Source organism: Mycteria americana, chromosome 1, assembly GCF_035582795.1.
Source record: "Mycteria americana isolate JAX WOST 10 ecotype Jacksonville Zoo and Gardens chromosome 1, USCA_MyAme_1.0, whole genome shotgun sequence".
Lineage (NCBI taxonomy): Eukaryota > Metazoa > Chordata > Aves > Ciconiiformes > Ciconiidae > Mycteria > Mycteria americana.
The window spans coordinates 77,428,827-77,450,745 of NC_134365.1; the positions used below are offsets into that span (position 1 = coordinate 77,428,827).

The window sequence follows — 21,919 nt, forward strand, 5'->3', positions numbered from 1 at the left end:
CAGCGTGGGGTCCCTCCCACGGGAGACAGTCCTCCACGAACTTCTCCAACATGAGTCCTTCCCCCTGGCTGCAGTTCTTCACAAACTGCTCCAGTGTGGGTCCCTTCCATGGGGTCACAAGTCCTGCCAGCAAACCTGCTCCAGTGTGGGCTGCTCTCTCCATGGGTCCACAGGTCCAGCCAGGAGCCTGCTCCAGTGTGGGCTTCCCACAGGGTCACAGCCTCCTTTGGGCATCCACCTGCTCCAGCGTGGAGTCCTCTGCAGGCTTCAGGTGGGTATCTGCTCCACTGTGGACCTCCATGGGCTGCATGGGGACAGCCTGCCTCACCATGGTCTGCACCAGGGGCCGCAGGGGAATCTCTGCTCTGGCACCTGGAGCACCTCCTCCCTCTCCTTCTTCACTGACCTTGGTGTCTGCAGAGCTGTTCCTCTCACATGTTCTCACTCCTCTCTCCGGCTGCAATTGCACAGGGTTTCCCCCTGTGCCACTCCCGCTATCTTAGATATGTTATCCCAGAGACACTACCACCGTTGCTGATGGGCTTGGCCTTGGCCAGCAGCGGGTCCATATTGGAGCCGGCTGGCATTGGCTCTATTGGACACAGGGGAAGCTTCTAGCAGCTTCTCACAGAAGCCACCCCTGTAGGCCCCCACCCCAACCTTGCCACACAAACCCAATACACCCCTTCATCTCTTCTCACCATTGCAATGGGCAAGACAAAACAGGAAATTCAGAGCAACTGGACAGAAATTGAGAGGGCCCAAATATTCCACAGCCCCCTGCACACACCTCGAGGCATCGCCAGCAGCACTGGCCAAACAGCGCTAACATACCCCACCTAGACCCTCACTGCGATGCCAGTTCACCACCAGACCTTGACAGTGGAGCCGGCAGCCAGGCCACGAGTGGGTCTGTTGCCCAGCAGGGCAGTACATGCACTGTAGCTACCAGTGTCTCCTACCTGCACCTTCTCACTTTAGCTGCTTAGAAATAGAAACAAGGAGTTTCTCCTCTTCAGGGTTACAGTAGCTGAAATAATATCTGGGTTGCTTAGTTCTACCAGTTGCTTCCTATAAGATAAAAACATCTCTCTTGTCTAAGAGCACAACAGACTATTTCTGCCCACAGCTTGTGGTCCCACTGCACAAATCTCACTACATTTTTTACAGTCATTCTTCTGGGTTGCGAAGTGCAACATCACTTTTCCCTTTGCGATGAGGGAAACCTTCCCCTTTACTCCAGATCCACAGGCACTTTGTTACGTGTTTTCAGGTACTTTTAAGGCACAAAGTGCCTTTTGCTCTCCTACAAGTGACAAATACACCTGCTGAGCAGCACTGCATGTCCCCTTATGTCCAGTCTCAAGCACCGTTACTATATTCTACATCACAGACAAAATTTTTCCCTGCATTGGAAGTAGTCATGCCATCTGTGTTAAGCACTTCACCATGTTTCTTTAATCATGTTTAGGCAAGGAGTACAAAAAAGTTCTGACTTGTGAACAGGAGACTGATAGGGCTGTCAGCACCACTTCTGGCTGTGCAACCCAGCTCTCCCTTCTGCCCCACCTGTGCAGTGACTGAATTTTCTTAAGACATACGTTGTTTATTTCTCCAGCCTATGTTCCAGTCAGTGGAAAGAAGTAGGTTTCTGCAAACCAGCCTGAAATAGCCTAAAATATCCCTCTCCCTTCCTGATCAGGAAGGATAACATGCTGCATATTTGCAAAGCTTGAAGCAAGGTTTAAAACATTTATACAATTTTATAACTACTTTGCTCTCAAGCAGATCCTGATTGCCACAACTAGCTTTAAAAAAAGATACTACCTACATAATATATAATTCATGACAGACAGCAGAATTTTTGCAACTTGTATGTACATACAAAGCAATGTAAATACAGCTGAAGACTGCTAAACTTCAGCCGGTTACCCTGATTTGAAGAGGGAGGAGAGATTAGGAATGATTAATTTCAAACTGACACCCCATTCCCAAATACCTCTTAGGCCCTGAACTCTGAAGCCCAAAGACTGCCTGGGCTTCTAGCAGAGTTTCCCAGATCCCTTTCATCCCTGTGGGCTTCTTCTGCATTTCTGTGCATTCCTGCAATGTCCTGCAATCCTCTAGACACTGCATCCTTCTCACTTCCCACCTGACCACTTCTCACAAATCTAGTTTCTTTCAGGGGCAGGCTAAGGACAACAGCCAGCAGTACAGGCTTCCTAAACATTGTGGGTTTTGTTTGCCTGTTTTTAAATAAGAAAAATGGGAAGAGCCATCAAATCTTTCATCTCATTACCCTAGTAGTTCATTGTACTGAAATACCATATTATTTTCCCATCAGAACATTTTACATCTTTGTGTAACAGGGGAATAGATAAGCAAGAGATACGAACTCCAACATGATTCAGTAAATTATAGTTTTAATGTTGACATGAGGAACTTGTGCAACATTTCCCAGCAAGCAAGCAATCAGGGTACCTGAGAAACAAGTCAATTGCTCCAGTTACTGCCCTATTTTGAGGTCTCCCATATTCAACAAACAAGATACCTGGTCAACACAAAGCGATGATTTATAGAACTAAGCAAGACAAGGAAAATTTCAGACAAAATGATTATCAATACAGATATGGTATATGCATATTCTTCTGATATGACACTTTTTCCTGGGTTACCAGTATAGGAAAATAGTTGCATCAGCAGCTCATAGAACTGAAATATAAATCTTGCTGTTAAGCATATCTGGGAAGGAAATTAATAGTCAAGCCTCCTGTGGCTAGACAATGCATGTCACATGGCAGCCGTCTGTTTCATCCAGAAATAGGGTGCTGAAGACATCATTAAAAAAGGTAGGGTGGTATTTGCAGGCTCTATCACAGTCAGGATTAAAGTTCACCTCCAGGATCTGAGGCTGCATAATTCTTTTCCCTGTAAACGGGAACACAAACATTGCCTCTTAATACAAGCTCTACAGAGATCCTGAATCACTACCTGTCTTTAAGCCAGACATTATAGAAAATGATTGGAAAAAGTAATCTTTTATGACCCAAGCTGGCAAGCCAGTAAGGTGTTTTTATTTCTGTGGGTTTGGGTTTTTTTGGAGGGATGGAGGTCTGTTCTACCATCATTATCCAGAGGAAAATTATCCAACAGATTCTGCAATCACTGTGCTAATCCAATGCCTCATTTAGAATGAGAATTTGCAGCAATTTAATAGGATCTCCCCGATACACCTGTCTTGCCTGACAGTCTGAAACATATTCCACAAAACTCTGCTTCTCCTTTCACATTTCAGTACAAACCTTCCTTTTTTAAAGCTCTTAGATATCTACCTTTCTAGTTCTAGCAGTCCTGTTCCTTTACACTCCAGCCACTCCCACCTGCCACTTCATCTCACTCCTAGAAGGAGTCAGAAAGTTTAATTTTCTCTTAAAAACTTCATCAGTACAGTTCAGAACCAAATGCATTCTGTGCAAAAAGAAACAAAGGATTTTATTTCCTGTCTGGTGTTGAGATCGTAAGTGAGGGTGCAAGCTTCTGATGCATAGGTAAACCATACTCTGCTCTGCACAGAAGCAACTAACCTATTTGTCCATAAGCTGCCTACAGCATCACAGCGGTGACTTTGGCATCCACACCCCCATCTTCAAAAGGCTAGGGACCTACGCGGTTCAGCCAGGGCTGTAATCTGAGGTTGGTCCTTTTACTACAATAGTTTTCCTTGAACTAGTAATAATAGTGAGTTGGTTTGCTTCTTCCATTCAAGACAGCTCTGGGACAGCTGAAAGAGCATTCAACATGGACATAGCAGACCAAAATTCAACCCCTTGCTCCACTTGATCTGAACAGGAAAGGTTCAATTGTACATCTCCTGTTTCTCAATCATTTCGGTCCATGGAAGTGATTCAATATTTACAGAATCAGCCACTGTGGGACTGGGCTAGGGACACCCACCCAACATCCAACATCTAATCACTCCTCCAGCAAACCTGGGCACAAGCAGTGAATTTTTCCTGTGTCCCAGGGACTACAATGTCACAAGAAAAGAGTACGCTCAGTTCTGTTTAATACTCTCCCGGCAGTCCTTTTTGCATTGGTGCCTCTGCTACTTTTCTACCTACAAGAAACATGTCTGGGTTGGGCACACTTACAGAACATTTTTGAGCCTCCTGGTAAGAATTCACCCTGTTTGGCAAATTTTGCTACCAGTCCTCCACAACTAACTGGAAGAAAGGCTCCAGGTAGTTAGCCATGCTGTGGCACTAACATGAAGCAGCTTCACATACATGTTCTTGTAGAGACTTGGCAAAAACTGAGTGACGGTCCTGAGGACATCAGTAGCACTGAAATGGTCAATGTGGTCCCTTCCCTGCTTTAGTAAGTAACTGTGCATTGAAGACGCTGGGCCAAGCCTGGAAGCCACCGACAGTAAGATGTCTCTTTAAGGTTTTCATAAAGAGACACTATTTCAGACATTCCTCTCACCATAAAGGGGAAAGAAAACTTGCCGCTGTCAGAGTGGCTAGACTGCTGTACAGTTGAGGTTTTTTTGTGTGTGTGGTTTTTGTTTGGGTGCTGGTGTTTTTTGGTTTTTTTTTGTAAAAAACAGAGAATGGCAGTAGCAGGGGCACAAGGGAAGCAAGGACTCAGCCAAGCACAGTTAACAGCTCCCCCATCATTACTGTTAACCCGCGTGGCAGATGCTAACCCCAAAGATCTGCAACTCCAGATATGCTTTGATGTCAGTGGGAGGCACAGAGCACGCAGCTCACGCTGCTTGAAAAACAGTAAGAGTTCAGACAGAAGAAATAAATTTCTGAAAAAGTCCACAAATATAAAGAATCCAACATTCAAAGAAACAAGCTTCTCACCATCTCTGCTGGTGTCCCATTTAAGCATCAAGTCAATGGCATATATTGCTCTTGATGACGGATAATCACAGATGCCAAGAGGCGCAGGTTTAGCTGAAGCAACTTGGAACAATTCAGCAAATGCCTTAAAAATATTTGCCTAATAACAGAAAAAGGTCTCTAAATGAGAAATGAGGTTCCATAAAAGCAATAAACACGTTTTAAATCACTTCATTCATACAGCTTTTTAAAGAGTTTGTATAAATTACACTAGCCAACAGATGAAAGTCTGCAGAGTATTAGCCTCAAAATGTGTATTTAGACCTAAAGACAACACAGTGAAAGCACCGAGCACCCAGCAATATCCATGGACTTTTCTGGGGAACAAGTCAGTACTACGGAAATCCTTAAAATAGAGCATTTAATATTAGAATTAACCCCCTTCTCAGACATTATGTACAGTATTGCACTTATGTGTAGAGGAGGGGAAAAAGAAAACCCAGGAGAGTTCTGTGAACAGCAGCAATACAACTGTGAAGTTCTGACTTTTTCCTGCCTGTTAAGTTGTATTCTAGCTTCGCTTTGTTTTGTTCTGCAATGAAAAATCTTCTACCCACTTACACCCCTCTAAAAAGGGTGGTGGGGACACAGAGATTTTAAGAGCATACTATACTGGTATTTTGAAAAACAATCAGATATCCAACATGAAAGTGAAATAAAAAGAAAACATACAGGTGTGGATTTTAGCATTGAGTTTATACTGCAGTGAACCATTCCTTCTGCAAATGAAAAGATGGTGTAATACTTCCTATTCTGCACACAGTACTACTTTGGGTAACCTACAGTACATATTTTGACATCTCTCTTTTCACCCCTTGTAGTCTCTTCCAGACTATTTTAAACCTAATGCTGCAAAACCTATCATACTCTTGAGTCTTGATTGGATATGAGATTCTAGTTAAAACTGATGTAAGTTAATTTATGGAAATCAACCCACAGTTGAGTAGTTTATTCACTTTTGAAAGCATACGTGCATATAAATGCTTAGCTACCATTCGTTCTGCATCTTCTAGCTCCTGATAAATATGGAAGAATGCAACAATTCAGTTCTGTGCATGCTTCTGAACCATCTCTTCACATTCAGCTTTTTCTTTCAAGCATGAATCACAGGCAAAAATCAATGAGAAGGCCCCCATCCGCCTTCTTGCATGTTTTATGGAACTTGCATGTTTTACTTGGAGCTTCCTCTTCGCAGATGAAAGATGCCCTAGTATTAGGGAACTATCTGTTCTCTTGTGAAAAGTCATTAATGCAATGACCAGGGACAGGGCTCTCGCCAGCTCGCTAACACAGAGAAGCTGGGGCAGCAGCTGGAAATTCTGCATTGCAGTCTCAAAGGCAAGATTTAATTTAACAAACAGGGGTTCTAACTTACTAGCTCAAAGATACTACGTTGGTGGAGGAAGGGTCTTTAAGAAAAGAGAGAACACCAGCCTAACTTGTTTTCTTTTAAATATGCCACAGTATACAAGCGCAGCCTCTGCACTATCCAATCCGGCAATGTAACCCTCCAAGCACAGTACCCCTAGAGCAGGGGCAGTGCTTATTTCTGTCAGCCACCTGGGCACATCCTTATGTTGCGAGCGACCTCCAGTGCACTACGCAGCAAGCTAACCTGAAAGTGTACATGGAGATCTTTAGACTGACAGCTCTGCTTAAAATAGATAAATCAACACCTGTGATGCTGTTTCACTAAGATTACTATATACTGTAATTTCCTATTTGCTTTAGTCTCCTACTTGTTCTGACAGCTCATTATCTTGTGAAGCTGTTTGGAACAAAGGAAGCAAGAGCTAGAATACTTCAGTGGTTCAACTTTTCAGAATCAGAGTTAATATTCTACTGAAGAGGAGGGAAGGCTTTGAAAACAATTTTTCTACAGTCCTATGAGGAACATCTGTAGCAATTAGCACAGTTATATTCTGGACTTCCCTGCCTTTTTGAATGAAAAAGTAAGTCTTCACAGCCATGGGCTTAGATTATTGGCCACCTTCTGCAAAAAAAGATGGAATCTGCAAGAAAAAAGATCCTTCTCCCAGGATCCTGAGGGTAGTCAGGACTGGCTTTATTACTAAGTCCAATATAAAGAATTCTCACAGTGTAACCATGAAATAAAATTCTCAAATGTCGACAACAAAATGTTTGAGGGGAAATAAGAAGCATTTATTAACTTACTGTAAAGGTTAACATTTGCTGTCTTTTGTGGATCTGATACACATGAAGTACGTCTTATGAATAAAAAAATACCTAACACCACTTTTGGAAAAACTAGTTGGCTAAGTAAAAAAAGATTCATGAACATTTACACGAGAAAGATCAATTGCTGACTTACTTGTACCATTGTCCAAGGATATTCAGGATATTGCTTTTCAAACAGTGGAATAAATTCTTCACAGTGTACCTAAAACAGTTTACCAACATCAAAGACTGAGCAATCAGACGACAAGAGAATGGAACATCAAATATTTTTTTCCATTCATACAAAGCCAGGTAGAGAACTAGGGAATTAGACAGTTCCTCAATACCTTCCTCATTGTAAAAGATCACACTGAAGTCTTCGACAATGATTAACTGCCATTTTAATAATTCTTTTACTGATCTCTAGCACATTGATTATATTATATATATATATGATAATACAAAACTACATCCTGAATATAACCTGCGTATTTATTTTTTTATTATATGCGGCGTATTTATTTTTTTATTATATGCGGCGTATTTATTTTTTTATTATATGCGGCGTATTTATTTTTTTATTATATGCGGCGTATTTATTTTTTTATTATATGCGGCGTATTTATTTTTTTATTATATGCGGCGTATTTATTTTTTTATTATATGCGGCGTATTTATTTTTTTATTATATGCGGCGTATTTATTTTTTTATTATATGCGGCGTATTTATTTTTTTATTATATGCGGCGTATTTATTTTTTTATTATATGCGGCGTATTTATTTTTTTATTATATAATATCGTATATAACAAACTATATATCATATTACATATATCACCTATTATATAATATATAACATAGAGTATAGTTTATGAAATATGATATACAATATGCAATATATTAGATACACTATATTATATACGATTATATTATATAATGCATGCTGTATTATATATTATAAAGTACATGATATAGTATATACAAGATATAGTATTATAGTGTATATATATAGAGTATACACAATATACTATATATATAGTATATATATAGTATACAATATACTATATATATATACACAATATATATAATACTATATATATTGTATATACTATATTTAATATGTAGGTTATATTCAGGATGTAGTTTTGTATTATCTTATATAATCACAGATGATTCCCAGTCCAGAGGGGGACAAACCTAGGAAAATATTTGCTTAGGGCACTTTCAACACAATGACTGCTTGTTTAAGTGGATGTGAAATATGTTATCTGGCAACAGTCATAAAGGAGGCACTGGAAGATTTTCTAACAACAGAAACGCGAGTGACTGTTTTGGACTGTTTGTTTGCTTACCTGTTTTAACGTTACACCGGGAGCATAATTCATGACTGTGAAATGCTTCTCATAGTCATCCAAGTCATCAAGTGAAAATGCCCTACGGAATAAAACAATTCCTTAAGTTTCCAAGGTATCAGATTTAATTCTAAGCCCCTCCACACTAATGAGGAGAATGTAATTACCGATTTGAAAAGCGCAGCCAGAATACATCATAGACATACAGCTTGAGTGGTTTTATGGACCGCAGCAATACAACGTAACGGATGTCAAACTTAACCATCCCCACATCTTCTCGGTGAAACAAGACTGGATTCTCAATATATTTGCACGCTACCTACAACACAGCAAAAACACAGTAAATATAATTCAACTGAAATGAAAACAAAGTGTCATTGGATCTTGATGATTTAAGGTATCCTTGTATGCATTTCAGCTTTTCTTTAGAAATGTGCATGAATACACAATGTTGTTATGCGAATAGGTACCTTTTATCAAACTCTAGGTACCTTTTATCAAACTCCTTGACATGAGGGTGGGGAAAGTGGGAGGCTAGAACGTACTCATTTAAAAAAAATCACAAAATTAATTGTTTATAACTGCGGTGACCTTGTTGTTTCAGATTAGAAATGTGAAGCAATTCTTTCTGCACTTTTGCATTCCAGAAAATACATGCAGTCCCCACACCAACAGAAATAAAGCTGAAGCAACATGCTGACATATGACCACATATTGCAGACTCCCTATAAAAAGCTCCATGATTCCTCTATTGTTGGCAAAGACGGTACTTTGTGCCACTAAGCAGAGCTATGGATCAGCAATAATGATCAACCAGCGGACAGAAGCAATAATGTTCCAAGATTTATGACCAACGCTAACTATAGCTAACAAGTGTTCATCTGCCAGTCTAAGGATTAGTGTTAAAGCAGCACCACACTGGAGTATTCATTACTGTCAGAGCAAGTTTTATTTTTTAAATAAGAAAACACCAGGCTCTGAATTCATCACTGCAACAAATGGAGTGACCAATTGGAATCAATTCTGAATTGATTGAAACTGTATGCTTATGGCCAGCATATGAATTTTGAAGAAAATAAAATTTCCTTCTTTGTATTTTTAGACCTCCTTCTATGAAGGAGTTTTTTCAGCTCTCCCTTTAGATCACATTCAAAACCATGCTCTCTAACCTTTGGGCTGCTTTCCCTGTGCCTGATGATATTGTTAAGGCTGTTGGTGATGTGGGTATCCAGGCTTCTGGCCAAGTTCCATGGTTTGCATATCCAGTGATTGTCTTCTCCTCTGAGAAAGAGAAAGAGAGAGAGAGAGAGAGAGAGAAAAGCCAACACCTGTAAGTATCCACCTCATTCATCTGTCCGAACATCCACTTAACTGATCTGTGTACTCCCCTGAATAAATAAGTTAAAGCTGTGGGCTACGGTGCAAGAACTAAGGACTTTTGACTGACAGCTGGGAGCGGTAAGCCTTAGGCGTAAAGGGGAGAAAAGGCAGCGATAGCTTTCACTGATCTTTTCACCAGTTAGGGCCTAGCATGCTCTTACTGTTTACTTCCTTCTTCTGCATCTGACTCCTTCAAAAGGGGAAAACAACCCATCAACAGGGCAGCAGCATCATGAATGCACACAGGTCATGGTGCAGAAGTTCTGCCAGGAGTCCAAGAACATTCTGGAAGGGTATTGTGCAATTCTCCAAGTTGATTCCCTAATAACACCTCCAGATCACTCACATTAAATAACACCATAACTTGTCTCTTTGGGAAGAAGTCACGCAATATCTCAACAGTTCATATTGCAAGAAAATGAAAGCACACCACCATCTTCTCACTTTCTAGTAACTAGTCACCTCAAGGGGCAAAATTCTTTGAAATATCTTTGCGGAAAATAGGCAACATGCTGGTCTTTCAATGCATCTTTCTGAGTAAGGGCAGGGTGACACTTGGTGGCTTCCGTTCCTCAATCTATTAAAGCATCCTGAGAAACTTCTTGGGCTTCATGATAAACAGCATAAACTGAGCTGAAGTTAGTGGTGTTAACTTAAGAGGGTCTGTTTTGTTTGTTTATTTGAAACTTCCTTGAATCCCCTCCTTCCCATTCCCTACATACGCATTGCATTTATGGTCAATCCTTGGCATTAAAAAGGAATTAAACCACCAAACACTAGGGATACATGGAAGGAGCATTCTCTTCTGGTCATGACAGTCAATAACAGACTATGTAGAGCAAAGAATGGCCAAATGAAACACCTGGCAGGTGGCACCATAAGCAAGCGTCACCAAAGCAGCAACGTTTCAACCCGAATACTCCACGCCAGGCATAAGAGGTTATTCTACTAGCAGTACCTAATGCGCTCTTTCTTTCTTACCAAAAGAAACAGTTTCCATCCACTCCAAGGCAGCTGCACCAGCAGAAAGAGTGTGGATTTAAAACCCTAAAGCTCCACAGCTGCTTTAGGCTAACACTAAAACTCGATTTTACTTTCACAACCTTACAGAACCCAAGTACTTTAACTCTAAACATTTTCCACTCTGGCCTTAAGTGCAAGAACAACTGCTACTGGTCCCCTGGAAAAAACCCCAACATTTGTTGCAAACACATTTTGATCATTTGTATATCTGTCAAATACAAGAGGTAAGACCTTGACTAGACAAAAAGAAACAGCTTCAAATCTGTATTCAAATCATGGTGAAGTTTCTCTGTTTCAAAATGCATTGCTTAACTATTGTTACATTAAAGAAAATATCTAAAAAGCTCACACTTTCCAGGTAAAATTCACTTGAACATAAACGCAGCAAGAGCAAACTCATGGTGGCTTAACAGCTGCCAACCCTAAAATGCAGGCTACTGGTCTTTGAGGAAAGCGGGATCAAGAAAGCACAAAATGTAAGGAAGCAGAAACACGAGTCACCTTCTGTCGCGTTGCTGAAAGTAGCTGATAAACTGAGGCAATTCTGTTTGGAGGTTAAAAGTACGAGGCAACCATCTCGGCCCGTCTGGTCCTCCAGCTCGTCTAGAGATGGATGCCAGGCAGTCTTTGACAGTCAGGAGGTTCTCACATGGGAACTGATTCAGCATTACCTCAGGCCTTTCCTCACTTAGCTTCCTACAAAACAGAGGAGTTGTTGGGTGAAGGAGGAAGGTTGGGGAGGCCTTTGGGAGCATGGTTTTTATAGCAACAAAAGAATTTGTAGTATCAGGGAAACAATTGCAACCTATAATCTTTGAAGTGTGAGAAGTTGTAAAGGATGTCTGCTTCTCCCTCGTTGTCTGTGAATACAAAACGGGGATGTGTCAGGTTGTTGAGGACTTGCTGAATGTCTGTGAAAACCCTAGAAGAAAAAGGCATATGAAGAAAAATGTGAGTTTGGTTTCTGAAACTGATCAACTCTTGCTTGAACAGAAAAAAAAGTTTTAAGCTTGGCTTCCTACAAGAATTATGCTTTACCAATACACGCTGTGACAATCTCTTCTTCACCCACAGAAATGTTTTAAATTGCAGTGGGACAGATTTAAAAAAATTGTATTTTGAGACAGAAATCTCAACGATAGTTTAGCTCCTACAACTTTCACAAAAATAACAATTCAGAAGACAGTGACTAAGTCCCCAACAGAGAAGCACTAACATGAATTCACTATTCTACATGAAAAGTCCCTGAGAGAGACCTTGTAAATGCCTTTGTTGCTGGAAGACCCCTAAAAATCAACCTGCTGTCATTCACAAGACAGACATTCATCGGAAATCTTGTCAGTTTAACTCAGTAGCTTCAGAAGACTATTTTCAGAACTTCACACAAAGAGATATTTCCAAACAATCAAAACATATGAAAGCATGTACATTACGTATGTGCAGGAAGTACACACAACTTCGAGGTTTAATACAAATTCCCTCCCAGCCCCTTTAAAAATACCACACCAAAACCTAACCCAAATCTGACACACATTACAGAACATAACCAAGAATGAGGCAAGATGTTGCGTATCTTAGGAAATTCTCCTCTCAAATAAAACCAGTGACTTGGCTGACATGCTAAAACAAGCAGATGGCAATATAGGTTATTTTGATGATTTTACAGCTTAAAGTGAGGTCACTTAATTCAGAATTCAGCATGATGACTCAAAAAGCAAGACTGACATAGAAAACCATTCTCGTGGTAAGGGAACATTTAAACAGACTATGCAACCACTAATTTTTTCCATGAGAAACCACTATATTCTTCTTCCTCTCCAGACCTATTCTTATCAGTTGTGTAACTTTCCTCTCCTTCTCTGCTACTAACGAATTGGAAGATATATTCCCCTGAGAGAGACTTCTCTGCAATAACAAACTGTAAAAATAGCCCAGTCACAGGGGGAAATAGATTCTTTAAAAAGAAAAGTATGTAAGATGTTTTGCATAGCTCCATGTGTAACATACTACAATGGTTATACTATTTATGCTGGAGCCTAAGACTAAGAGAGCTGACTTCACTGTAGATGGAGAGTCAGCCTGGCATCCCTGTTGAAAGTAGTCACCATCTTTCCCCACTGTCGCAACAGAGCGAAGTTAGTATCTCCATACAGCCCCACAGCACTTCGTTCTGCAATATGTGGCTTGGCTTAACCTTGTAAGTCTGCACACTAGGGGAAAGTACGATACCAAATTTGATACAGGACCCAGTACGAGTTCCACCAAATCCATTTCATATACAAGCTATTCAAATGTTCACTGGTTTGGAGCATCTTTTAGTCCTTGCAGAAACAAAAGGGAATCAAAGTGGTGACCTGAAGATAAAAAGGCCTTATAATGCTGTAAAAGTCTTGAAGCATCCAACACCCCCACACAGATACACACGCAAGAGCACATGCAATACAAGAAATACTAGAATTGAAGTTGCTCATACAACTTGCTCAGTCCCTTCCAAACACATCCTACAAGTTATCATCCCACAGACACCAGTCTGGATCCAAGCCTAGCTGGATCCAAACCTAGCTAACAGATCTTAGTAGCAAGAGGACCATCAGATCTACACAATGGATCTATTCTGCTTGTTAAATCCACTCAAATAGGAGCAGCAATAGGTTCCCCCCCACTTCTTGTGATTAAGCCCCTTTAGCATGGTGTGGAAATATTTTGCCAACACATTGCACAATTTTTTGTGGTAGAGTGCTGGAATGCTGGCCTCCAGGATTCCCAGCTTCCACTCCAGGCTATGTAAGCAGTGCCTGGTTTCCAGCTCAGGAAAAAGGGTAAAAGTAACACAGCCAAGTATAGAGTTTGGTACACTCATTCTGAAAAGCAATGTGGTTGGATAAAACTTGTATAAAGTTATGCATTTGAAGTACAGCCACAGTTAGAGTTGGGCTAAGGCTGTACAATCATTTGGTTAGTTATCTGCAAAAACGGTCCAGTTACAGTTGCTTTCTCCAGGACCGAAGTGAAACCTTGGTTCAAAGTTAGCGTTATGCTCGAGATATCAAGCGTCACAGATTGGACTCCTTTGCATATGAACTACCAGAGACCTTGAATGCACTTACAGGTAAAGTTCAAAAAAAGGATTTACTGAAATTAGTGAAAGTAACTCAGTAGGGCATCTTTGGGAGTCGAAAGAGTAAGGCTTCCTTCCCCTCCAGTTGCAGCTACAGCAAATACCTTTGAAACATCTGTTTCATCAACTGATGGTTCTCACAACAATTCTTCTAACTAGGTTATAGTTCAGCCTCGTTACCCTAAGGTGTTAAAACGGATTAATTGGTGCTTAAGGCCAAACAAAAACATAAACCCCTGTGGCAAACTCCCTTACTCTAGTTAGAAAGATGCAATGGTATGAAAAACGCTGCTGTAACAAAGGCCTGAGGCCAAGGCATTTGGCCTTACACAGCATGGAAGGACACCTGGAGAGCCAGGCAGCATCTGATAACTCCAATAAATCTTATTCCACATAATTCCCTAGACATCCTTTAATGAGTCAGAAGTTCCCTCCCCCCCTCCCCCTTTTTATTCCATGCTTCCAAATACATCCTTTAGTAATAAACTCCCACTGCTGGCTGGGCACGAGCTACTTTTCTCAACTGAAGAGCAGCACGTTCTTTACACAAATCGGGGATTCAGCTGAGAGGTGGGTCACCTCCTCTTGCACATCCAAAAATCCATTTCCCCCAGTGTCAATTCAGTTAAATGCTCTACGTAAGCTCTATACCACACAAATACAAGTAGTGACCTGCATTCAGTCACTCTGAGCAGCAGGCTTAAAGAAAGATTCTGGTACTCTTTTTCCCCCCAGTTAAGTATTGAAAACAAAGAACTCCCTGCCTAAAAAACTAATACTTCTCTTTCAAAAATTTCCCATTACAACACTGAGCTGCCTTTATAGATACACAGAAGATAGTGGCACCTTCTGTAACATAGTTATCAAAGACTATTAAAAAGACTTTTTTTTTCCCCAGTAGCTTACAGCTACACACAAGATTTCACAGAGGTGCTACACACATTAACAATAAAAAGCCTGCTTTCTTAATCTTGAAGACTTGCTAAGAAATTCATGTGCCAGAGCATTCTGGATTATGTATCTTAAGGCCTGCTTATAGAACACAAAAATGCAGCGCAAAACAAACAGGGGAGCTCTATCTTTGCTAAGTGCAGTAAGACCACTGAAATAAGCTGATGGAGGTTAAGATTGGAGGGAAAATAAAGCCATTCCACTCATTCCAAGTTTTAAGTTACTCCATCCATTCTATATGCAATCCTCTTAACATAAAAGTCCTGGGACAGTCAACGGCTCTGGAAGGCAGATGATCCAATTTCAAGAATTAAGATTTCATAGAAACACTATATAAAGTTAATGTATTTTCACTGCCAACACCTATCACTGAGTTTAGTGGTCAGATTCCTTTAGGTACTTTCATATATCCAGTATTAATGCCTACGTTGAAAAAAATCAGATCTCTGCACTGAAGAACACAGACTATAAGGGCAGGCACCTGACAACTACTGGGCGATTTCTTTGTTATCATCTAAGGAGCACGTAGGATCTTCTATGGTATTCCCTTGTTTTTAGTTAAATAAGTTGGTACACATTCCAATGTCTACTCTGATAACACGCATCCACACATATACATAAAAATACAGACAGTTAAGAAATGCACCAAGTCCCATTCTGGGTTTAACAGATGACAGAACTTCTACACTGCAATACTGTGGTATTAGCCAACCTATTTTGGACCTTTCATTCCAATATCAATGACACACTGAACTAATGAAGGCAGCTAACCATACTTCCTGAATTCCCCCCCCCCCTTGTCATACAGAAGTCCTAGTAGGGATGCGATAAAGTCTGGGATCAAAGACGACATTATTCAGTGGAATCGTGCAAATAAGATAAAACATGTTAGATGTTACTTAATTTACTCAAAGCATTTAAAGCTAAGAAGCAGTTATGAGAATCAACTCCCAAAGCACAGAGCTGACAAGACCAATCAAAACAAAGAGTTATCATCTCACAACAGCTCTTTGGGCACCTTTAAAAAAAATGACTGATGTAGCTGAAGAGAAACATGAAAGAGAAGATCAAGAGAAAAAGAGACGATCAAGCCCAACACAAACTGGAAGGACTTTTCATATGAATTTTGTCTTTGAAACATTTAGTTCTTTTATCCACCTTTTGTTTCAGGCCAGCAATCAGCACAGCTGGATAGAACAATCTCCCTAGGGCAGCAGTTACTATTAATGCTACAAGACCTACTTGAACCTATGATTTTGCTATATCAAACTACATGTACTTGCTCCCCTGCTTTTCAGGATTCAGGTTAAACAGTTATTTTATCTTCCCATTCTCCGTTTTAGCTGTACTTGGAAACAAGTTGACTAAGAATTTGTCCCAGGTCCTAAACTTTGCAACCTCATGCATTTAACTTCTTCTGAATCCCCGGAACAGTGGCAATACGCAAGGCAGAGCATACACAACAACAGGCTACACACATCTACCCAGTTTCACACCTTCCTATCTGCCTGTCCATGGTGGCTGCCTTAAAACCTTTAAAGCTTTGAAAGAGGCCAAGAGCACTGGAAGACTGCAGCTCCCACTAGGTCATCTGGACTCTGAGGTACTACCCTGCTCCTGATGGAACTTTAGTAGATGAAATTCAGAACACAAGAACAACCTTCTGGACTCCTGTGGAGGCCAAGCTGCTCTCCTTTCTCCTCTCCAGACAGGAACTGGATAAAGAAGAGAGGAAAACCCTTAGGAGTACCTGGACAGGGTGTTGATGACATTCCTTAGAAGCACAGCAGGAAGGATTTGGCATGTGTTTCCCCCCTCCTTCCCCTCCCTGCCTCCCTGATGTGAATGCCATTCACCTGAAGTATGAGATGCAAAATAAAGAGGTAGCAGAGAAAAATAAGTCAACATTTCCGAACATCCTCACTGTTTCTTTCCACCTCTATTAGAATGCATCTACCTTTGACTCCCTTATCTGAAATAGAGGCAAGTATACTGGATGAAAAAATAGCTTTTGCTTATCCCCACAGTCTTGTAACCAGAGACTTCAACTGCATAATGAAATCTAGACTATAAAATTGAGCAAGTTAACAAATGCCTCTCAACTTGAAGCAACTTTGATTTTCAGTAGTTCTTCTCAGTTGATCTAGTGAGTGACAGTTGATCTGGTGAGTGACAAATCCCCTCAACACAAGAAGCTGGGGTGTGAGTATACCTACCAAATACGTTTTAGCCTAACCTCATCCCTTACGCAAAATGTGGCAAGCAAGAACTCGGATCCCAGTGTCAGACTACAAACACCCTGGAGTGCAACTCGCATTACATGCTATGTAATAGTATGTTTTTCTGGAATAAAACTAGTAATAAGGCAGTCTAGCCATGCAGTGCTACTGCTTTTGCTCACAGAAATCCCTTATCTTTGCAATGTTCTTCCAGCTTTCTTCTGAAATAGTTTCACACCATAGACTCCATTTTTGTAGTAAGGCACATATCCAAATTAAAACATCCCAGGTTTTGACAACATTCCTGTTTGGCAAGCTCATCTGAAGAAGGGGAATATTCACACAGCACGGAGAAGCACATGTACCCCTAATGGATGTACATGCTACAACGCAGAAGAGAAGTCTTTAGGCTTTCTTATACACTTTAGTTGTACTCCTTAGTGAAAACAGTGTTACAACATTATGCAACTTTTCTTTCACCCAGAAGGTGGCACTTACTTAAAAAAAAAAAAATCTAAATTTATTTTTAGGAATTCTGTAAGTGACAATCCTTTTACTCTGAAGAATCAAACAAGAACAACTAGTAAGTCAGAATCTTTAGCAAGAATCCTAAGCATATAAACACATCTTCAGCTTGCCTCTATTGTTCAAGGCTGGAAAAGGCTGTTCAGCCTTAGCACACTGCAATTATTATACTTAATCTTGGTAAGAAAGCATTTTGTTTGCAGATACGTACTTGAAAATTTTGTCTTTGTCATAAACTGGTGGGTTTATCGCCATAGGCAGTTTTTCCTTGTTTTCTGCTAAAATAGCCTAAAAAACAAAAAAACCCCACACAAAATTAATACTAGGCAGAATAAAAGAGCAGCTTTAGGTCAAATTCCACAATATTCAGCGGATATGAACAGCAACTTAGACAAAACTGAATTTTAAAGTGTGCATAATCTGGTTTATAAAAGAAGTGATTGAAAAACAATATAATCTTTAAGGAGAAACTACAGGTAAAATATTCTCTATGACTCAATGTTCATCCACATGTTTTATTAGCAATAGCTGTTGAAGTTTACCCTGTTGAAATTTGCTCAAATTGTAAACCTTTACAGATCACTTTCTGCAATTCCTTATCTCCATGTACGTAAATACATGTATACAGGTGCATTTGTAGTCACAGTAAAAATGACAGTCCATCTGCATGTCTCATTGGTCCCTTGTCTTCGGTGCAAGTGAATTCCACCAAAGCTGCATTTTGAGAAATATATTCTGTTGTGTAATATGCTGCTCAGAAAAAAAAAATCAGCACAAGAGCAGAGGCAGAAGGGAGGAAGAGGCTATTAGTAAAAAAGGAACAAGAAATATGGCTTCAAAGACCAGGGCTTATCAACACTGTCAAAGCACCCTGAGAAATTCCTGTTTCTCCTAAGCATTAAACAAAATACCAAATCACAGATGATCATACGCAGTAAAAGACAAAGTTACTGTGTTTCCGACAAAATGGAAGATTGACCATTTAGCCATGATGTTTTATTACAGATAACTAAAAAAAAAAAAAATTATAGGAGGCTGGAACCTAATTCTGCTCCTATAAAAATGAGTAAAAGGCTTTTTGCAGTCTTCAGCAGTAAACATGCTTGAAAAATCTCACTCCACCTTTTACAACACCTCTGACTGATAAAAGGAAATACATATTTGGATCATTGCTGATACCCTGCCAAAGGAAGTAGCTTACAGAAACGCTGGGATGGGAGAAGTGCATCTTGAGAAACCAAAGTAGCTGCTGTTCCACAACAGCTCCCTGAGTTCCAGCTGCTGCAGGTTGTCCTCATAAGTTGTAGTGGTGAAATGTCTGCCCAGCCATAGACATACCCCTTTACCTTTAAGGCTATTATAGGTAATACAATCATACATAACTGGAAAGCATAAACAAAACCACAATCGTAATCAAAGATCTTAGACATCACCTTCTAAAATAGGTTGGACAGTACAAATACAAAATAATTCCTTGAGTCACCTAAGAACAGGAAGGGAGCCTGTACTTTTAAGAGGAGAAGACTAGAATTCTCAGAACAGTACCAGAGGATCATTACTGTCTTTTCTGCAACTCGAACGCAGGGAGCTGTTGCAGAACAGCAACTACTCTAGTCCCCCCAAGAGATACTTCTTCCATCCCAGACACTTCATTAGAAGCTGCCTCCCCTGACACTGGTTTCTGCAATCATTGCCCAATCATTACCCATAGTACCATTTAAGTTACAGCCTTTGTGGTCTGTGTTGGAGACCAGAATTAGGTAACAGAACAAAAAACAGGTAAAAGTTAAGCCACAGTGTTGCTGTAACAACTCTGTGATTCTTTCAAATAGAACACTGGAGCCTTCAGATTTATTTAAAGGTTTTCCTTTAATAAGAAATAAATAGAATAAGAAATACAACATCCTTAGCTATAGTAAAAACAACAACACAGCCCGTTTAACAACAAATTATTATTTGCACATAGTAGTAAAGCAGTTGCAGAAACTGCACAGTGATAGCACCAAATGATTTTAAAACAGTATGACTTGCATAAACATTTAGAAACATTTTCACACAATTGTATTTCCCTGCAGAACTGCTGGCTCACATATTAATGCTGTAAACAGATCTCTGAAGTTGTCTGTACTTTTTTGTGCATGCAGCTCTGCTTAAGTGAATACAGGGGAATTAGAAGTGTCAGCAACATGGTATTTCTTTCTAGCCATCTCACTTTTGGTGTTTAAGGCTGTGCTATGCCCTAAGCTATTCTTCACTGGTCTGTCACCAGTTAAGACCTTAGTCTACAGCTAAACATTACAGAGTAAAAGAAAGCTCTGGTGGTGATCAGTATTTTGCTGTCATCTCTTCTCAATAACCAAGTGAGAGACACTAAAGACAAGACAGGATGCTTAGACAAGATGTTTTTAAGGTGGGGTGTTAAAGGAGGCTACTGTTTGCCCATTTGCCATATATAGTTCTTTAACCTGGATTGATTATCCCAGAACAGAACTAAAACACATGCAAAAGTTTGCCGTATCTGAGATCCAGGCACTTTTGCCAAGAGAACACCTGTAAGAACACGAACTATGGGTGCCTTGTTGTTCCTCATCTGTAAATGCAAAGTATATCTATCCCTCTTCCAAAAATGCAAAATCCCAACCAACCAATCTGACTTAGGTTACAAGACAGCCTAGCTATTTTGCATGTATACCTTTATTTAGCAGAAGCAGGTTAACTTCATTTCTGACTAGATATTGTTAATAACAAGCTGGATCCAGCATTTTCTGCCTATCCGCTATCATAAGAAATAGACAGTTGGGGTAGAGTATAGATTCATCTTTAGAAGCTGCACTTTGAATGCTGTTAGTGGCTAGTACAGCATCCTCACAGGCATCAGGTTTCTTCATTTTTCTTAAAAAGAGAACCTCATGTAGACTTGGCTCATGAAAAGGTGATTCCAAACAATATTAATTTCACATCCTTAAAATATCACAAACCTTTATCAGAAAGGAGAGCTCAAAACAAAACAGACAAGTACTTTATAACAGTGCCATCAAATTAAAGACATGTCTGCTTCAATATTTAATGGTTCTAAACCACAATATTTAACAAGTAGCCAGGCTGAAAAATATAACCATTCCTAAAATATTAAAATAAATCTTTCTGTAATTCAAGACTGACTAGAAGTGCTACAATAATAAATCAAATTGGTAAGCCTATTAGACAATGTATCAAATATCTAACTGGAAGATGAGTACCTCCTATGAAGTACCTTGTAGCATGCTTATAAAAAAGTTATACAATACCACAGTAACACATTAGAACTCATTTGTGTTGCTTTAGTTTTTAAACAGTTAAATATTACTGTAAGACATTTCTTGTCACACCATGCTTTCTTTGAAGTGATTTACGTTTTTTATTTAATAGCTATGCCCTGAATCAATCTTTAAGCCTGAACAGAAGCAAAATCAGAACTCTTGCAACGTTTTTTAGACACTGCCTCTTCTTAAAAGAGATAAAATATGAGATTTGTTAAAGTGATACCTGGTAATGCTCATCTGATGGCTCTGGTGTAAAACAGTTGACATTCAACATTTCGTTAGGCACCCATGGTAACAAAACACACTTCCTGATCAAGCGATCTGTTTCCCCATAAGCATAATCACGAGTCACTTCATCTGCAGCAAAACAAGAGAACCTTCTAGGAACTGCCATTCATTCTCCACTGAAAATCTTCCTCACAGCACATCACACTAATGAGCTGAACAGTTAATAATACCACAACCTGCTATTCAAATGTAAAATTAAGAGATAACTAAAGAACTACATTAAAAAGGGTATTATTTAGGATGCAAAAATTAGCCCAAAACCATCTGACTTAGGTCAGTTTAGTCAGACAGGCAGACACTTACCTCCTTCACATGATGGGGGCATAAGGTGGCCCCAAACCAAGATTACAGGAGCAAATGGTTGGCCTGGCATTTCCCGAATTCCAGTACTTGACTTTCTGACTCAAACTACAAACATAGACTTTTAAGGAAATTTTTTAAAACTCTCAGATGACTGAATCAGTAGTTTCACTAAGACAGTGATGCAAGATTTAAGTTCTCTGTCAATAAAACACTAGCAACATCTTTGGACTGATAAAAGCCCCTCTCACATAAATTATGGAAGTATCAGGCAGAGAACTTCTAGATTTGATAGTATTACAAATATGCAGTCATTTTGGTCTTGAAGTATTTGTTCTACTGTGAGGTGCTCAATGATTTGTAAGAATATGGC

At 39.9% G+C, this 21,919-nt stretch overlaps 1 protein-coding gene across 1 annotated transcript in view; it reads right to left on the minus strand.

Moving 5' to 3' along the window:
• Window positions 1-2,406: 2,406 nt before the first annotated feature.
• Window positions 2,407-21,919, minus strand: part of TTLL12 (tubulin tyrosine ligase like 12) — a 30,862-nt gene continuing 11,349 nt past the window's right edge. The window contains exons 5-14 of the mRNA XM_075507223.1: window positions 21,182-21,315; window positions 17,868-17,944; window positions 11,649-11,765; window positions 11,345-11,539; window positions 9,610-9,721; window positions 8,608-8,759; window positions 8,441-8,522; window positions 7,243-7,311; window positions 4,872-5,010; window positions 2,407-2,928 (exon numbers count right to left, since the gene is read on the minus strand). Coding sequence (XP_075363338.1) covers window positions 2,777-2,928; window positions 4,872-5,010; window positions 7,243-7,311; window positions 8,441-8,522; window positions 8,608-8,759; window positions 9,610-9,721; window positions 11,345-11,539; window positions 11,649-11,765; window positions 17,868-17,944; window positions 21,182-21,315 — 1,229 coding nt within the window. The 3' untranslated portion in view covers window positions 2,407-2,776. The remainder of the gene's footprint in view (window positions 2,929-4,871; window positions 5,011-7,242; window positions 7,312-8,440; window positions 8,523-8,607; window positions 8,760-9,609; window positions 9,722-11,344; window positions 11,540-11,648; window positions 11,766-17,867; window positions 17,945-21,181; window positions 21,316-21,919) is intronic.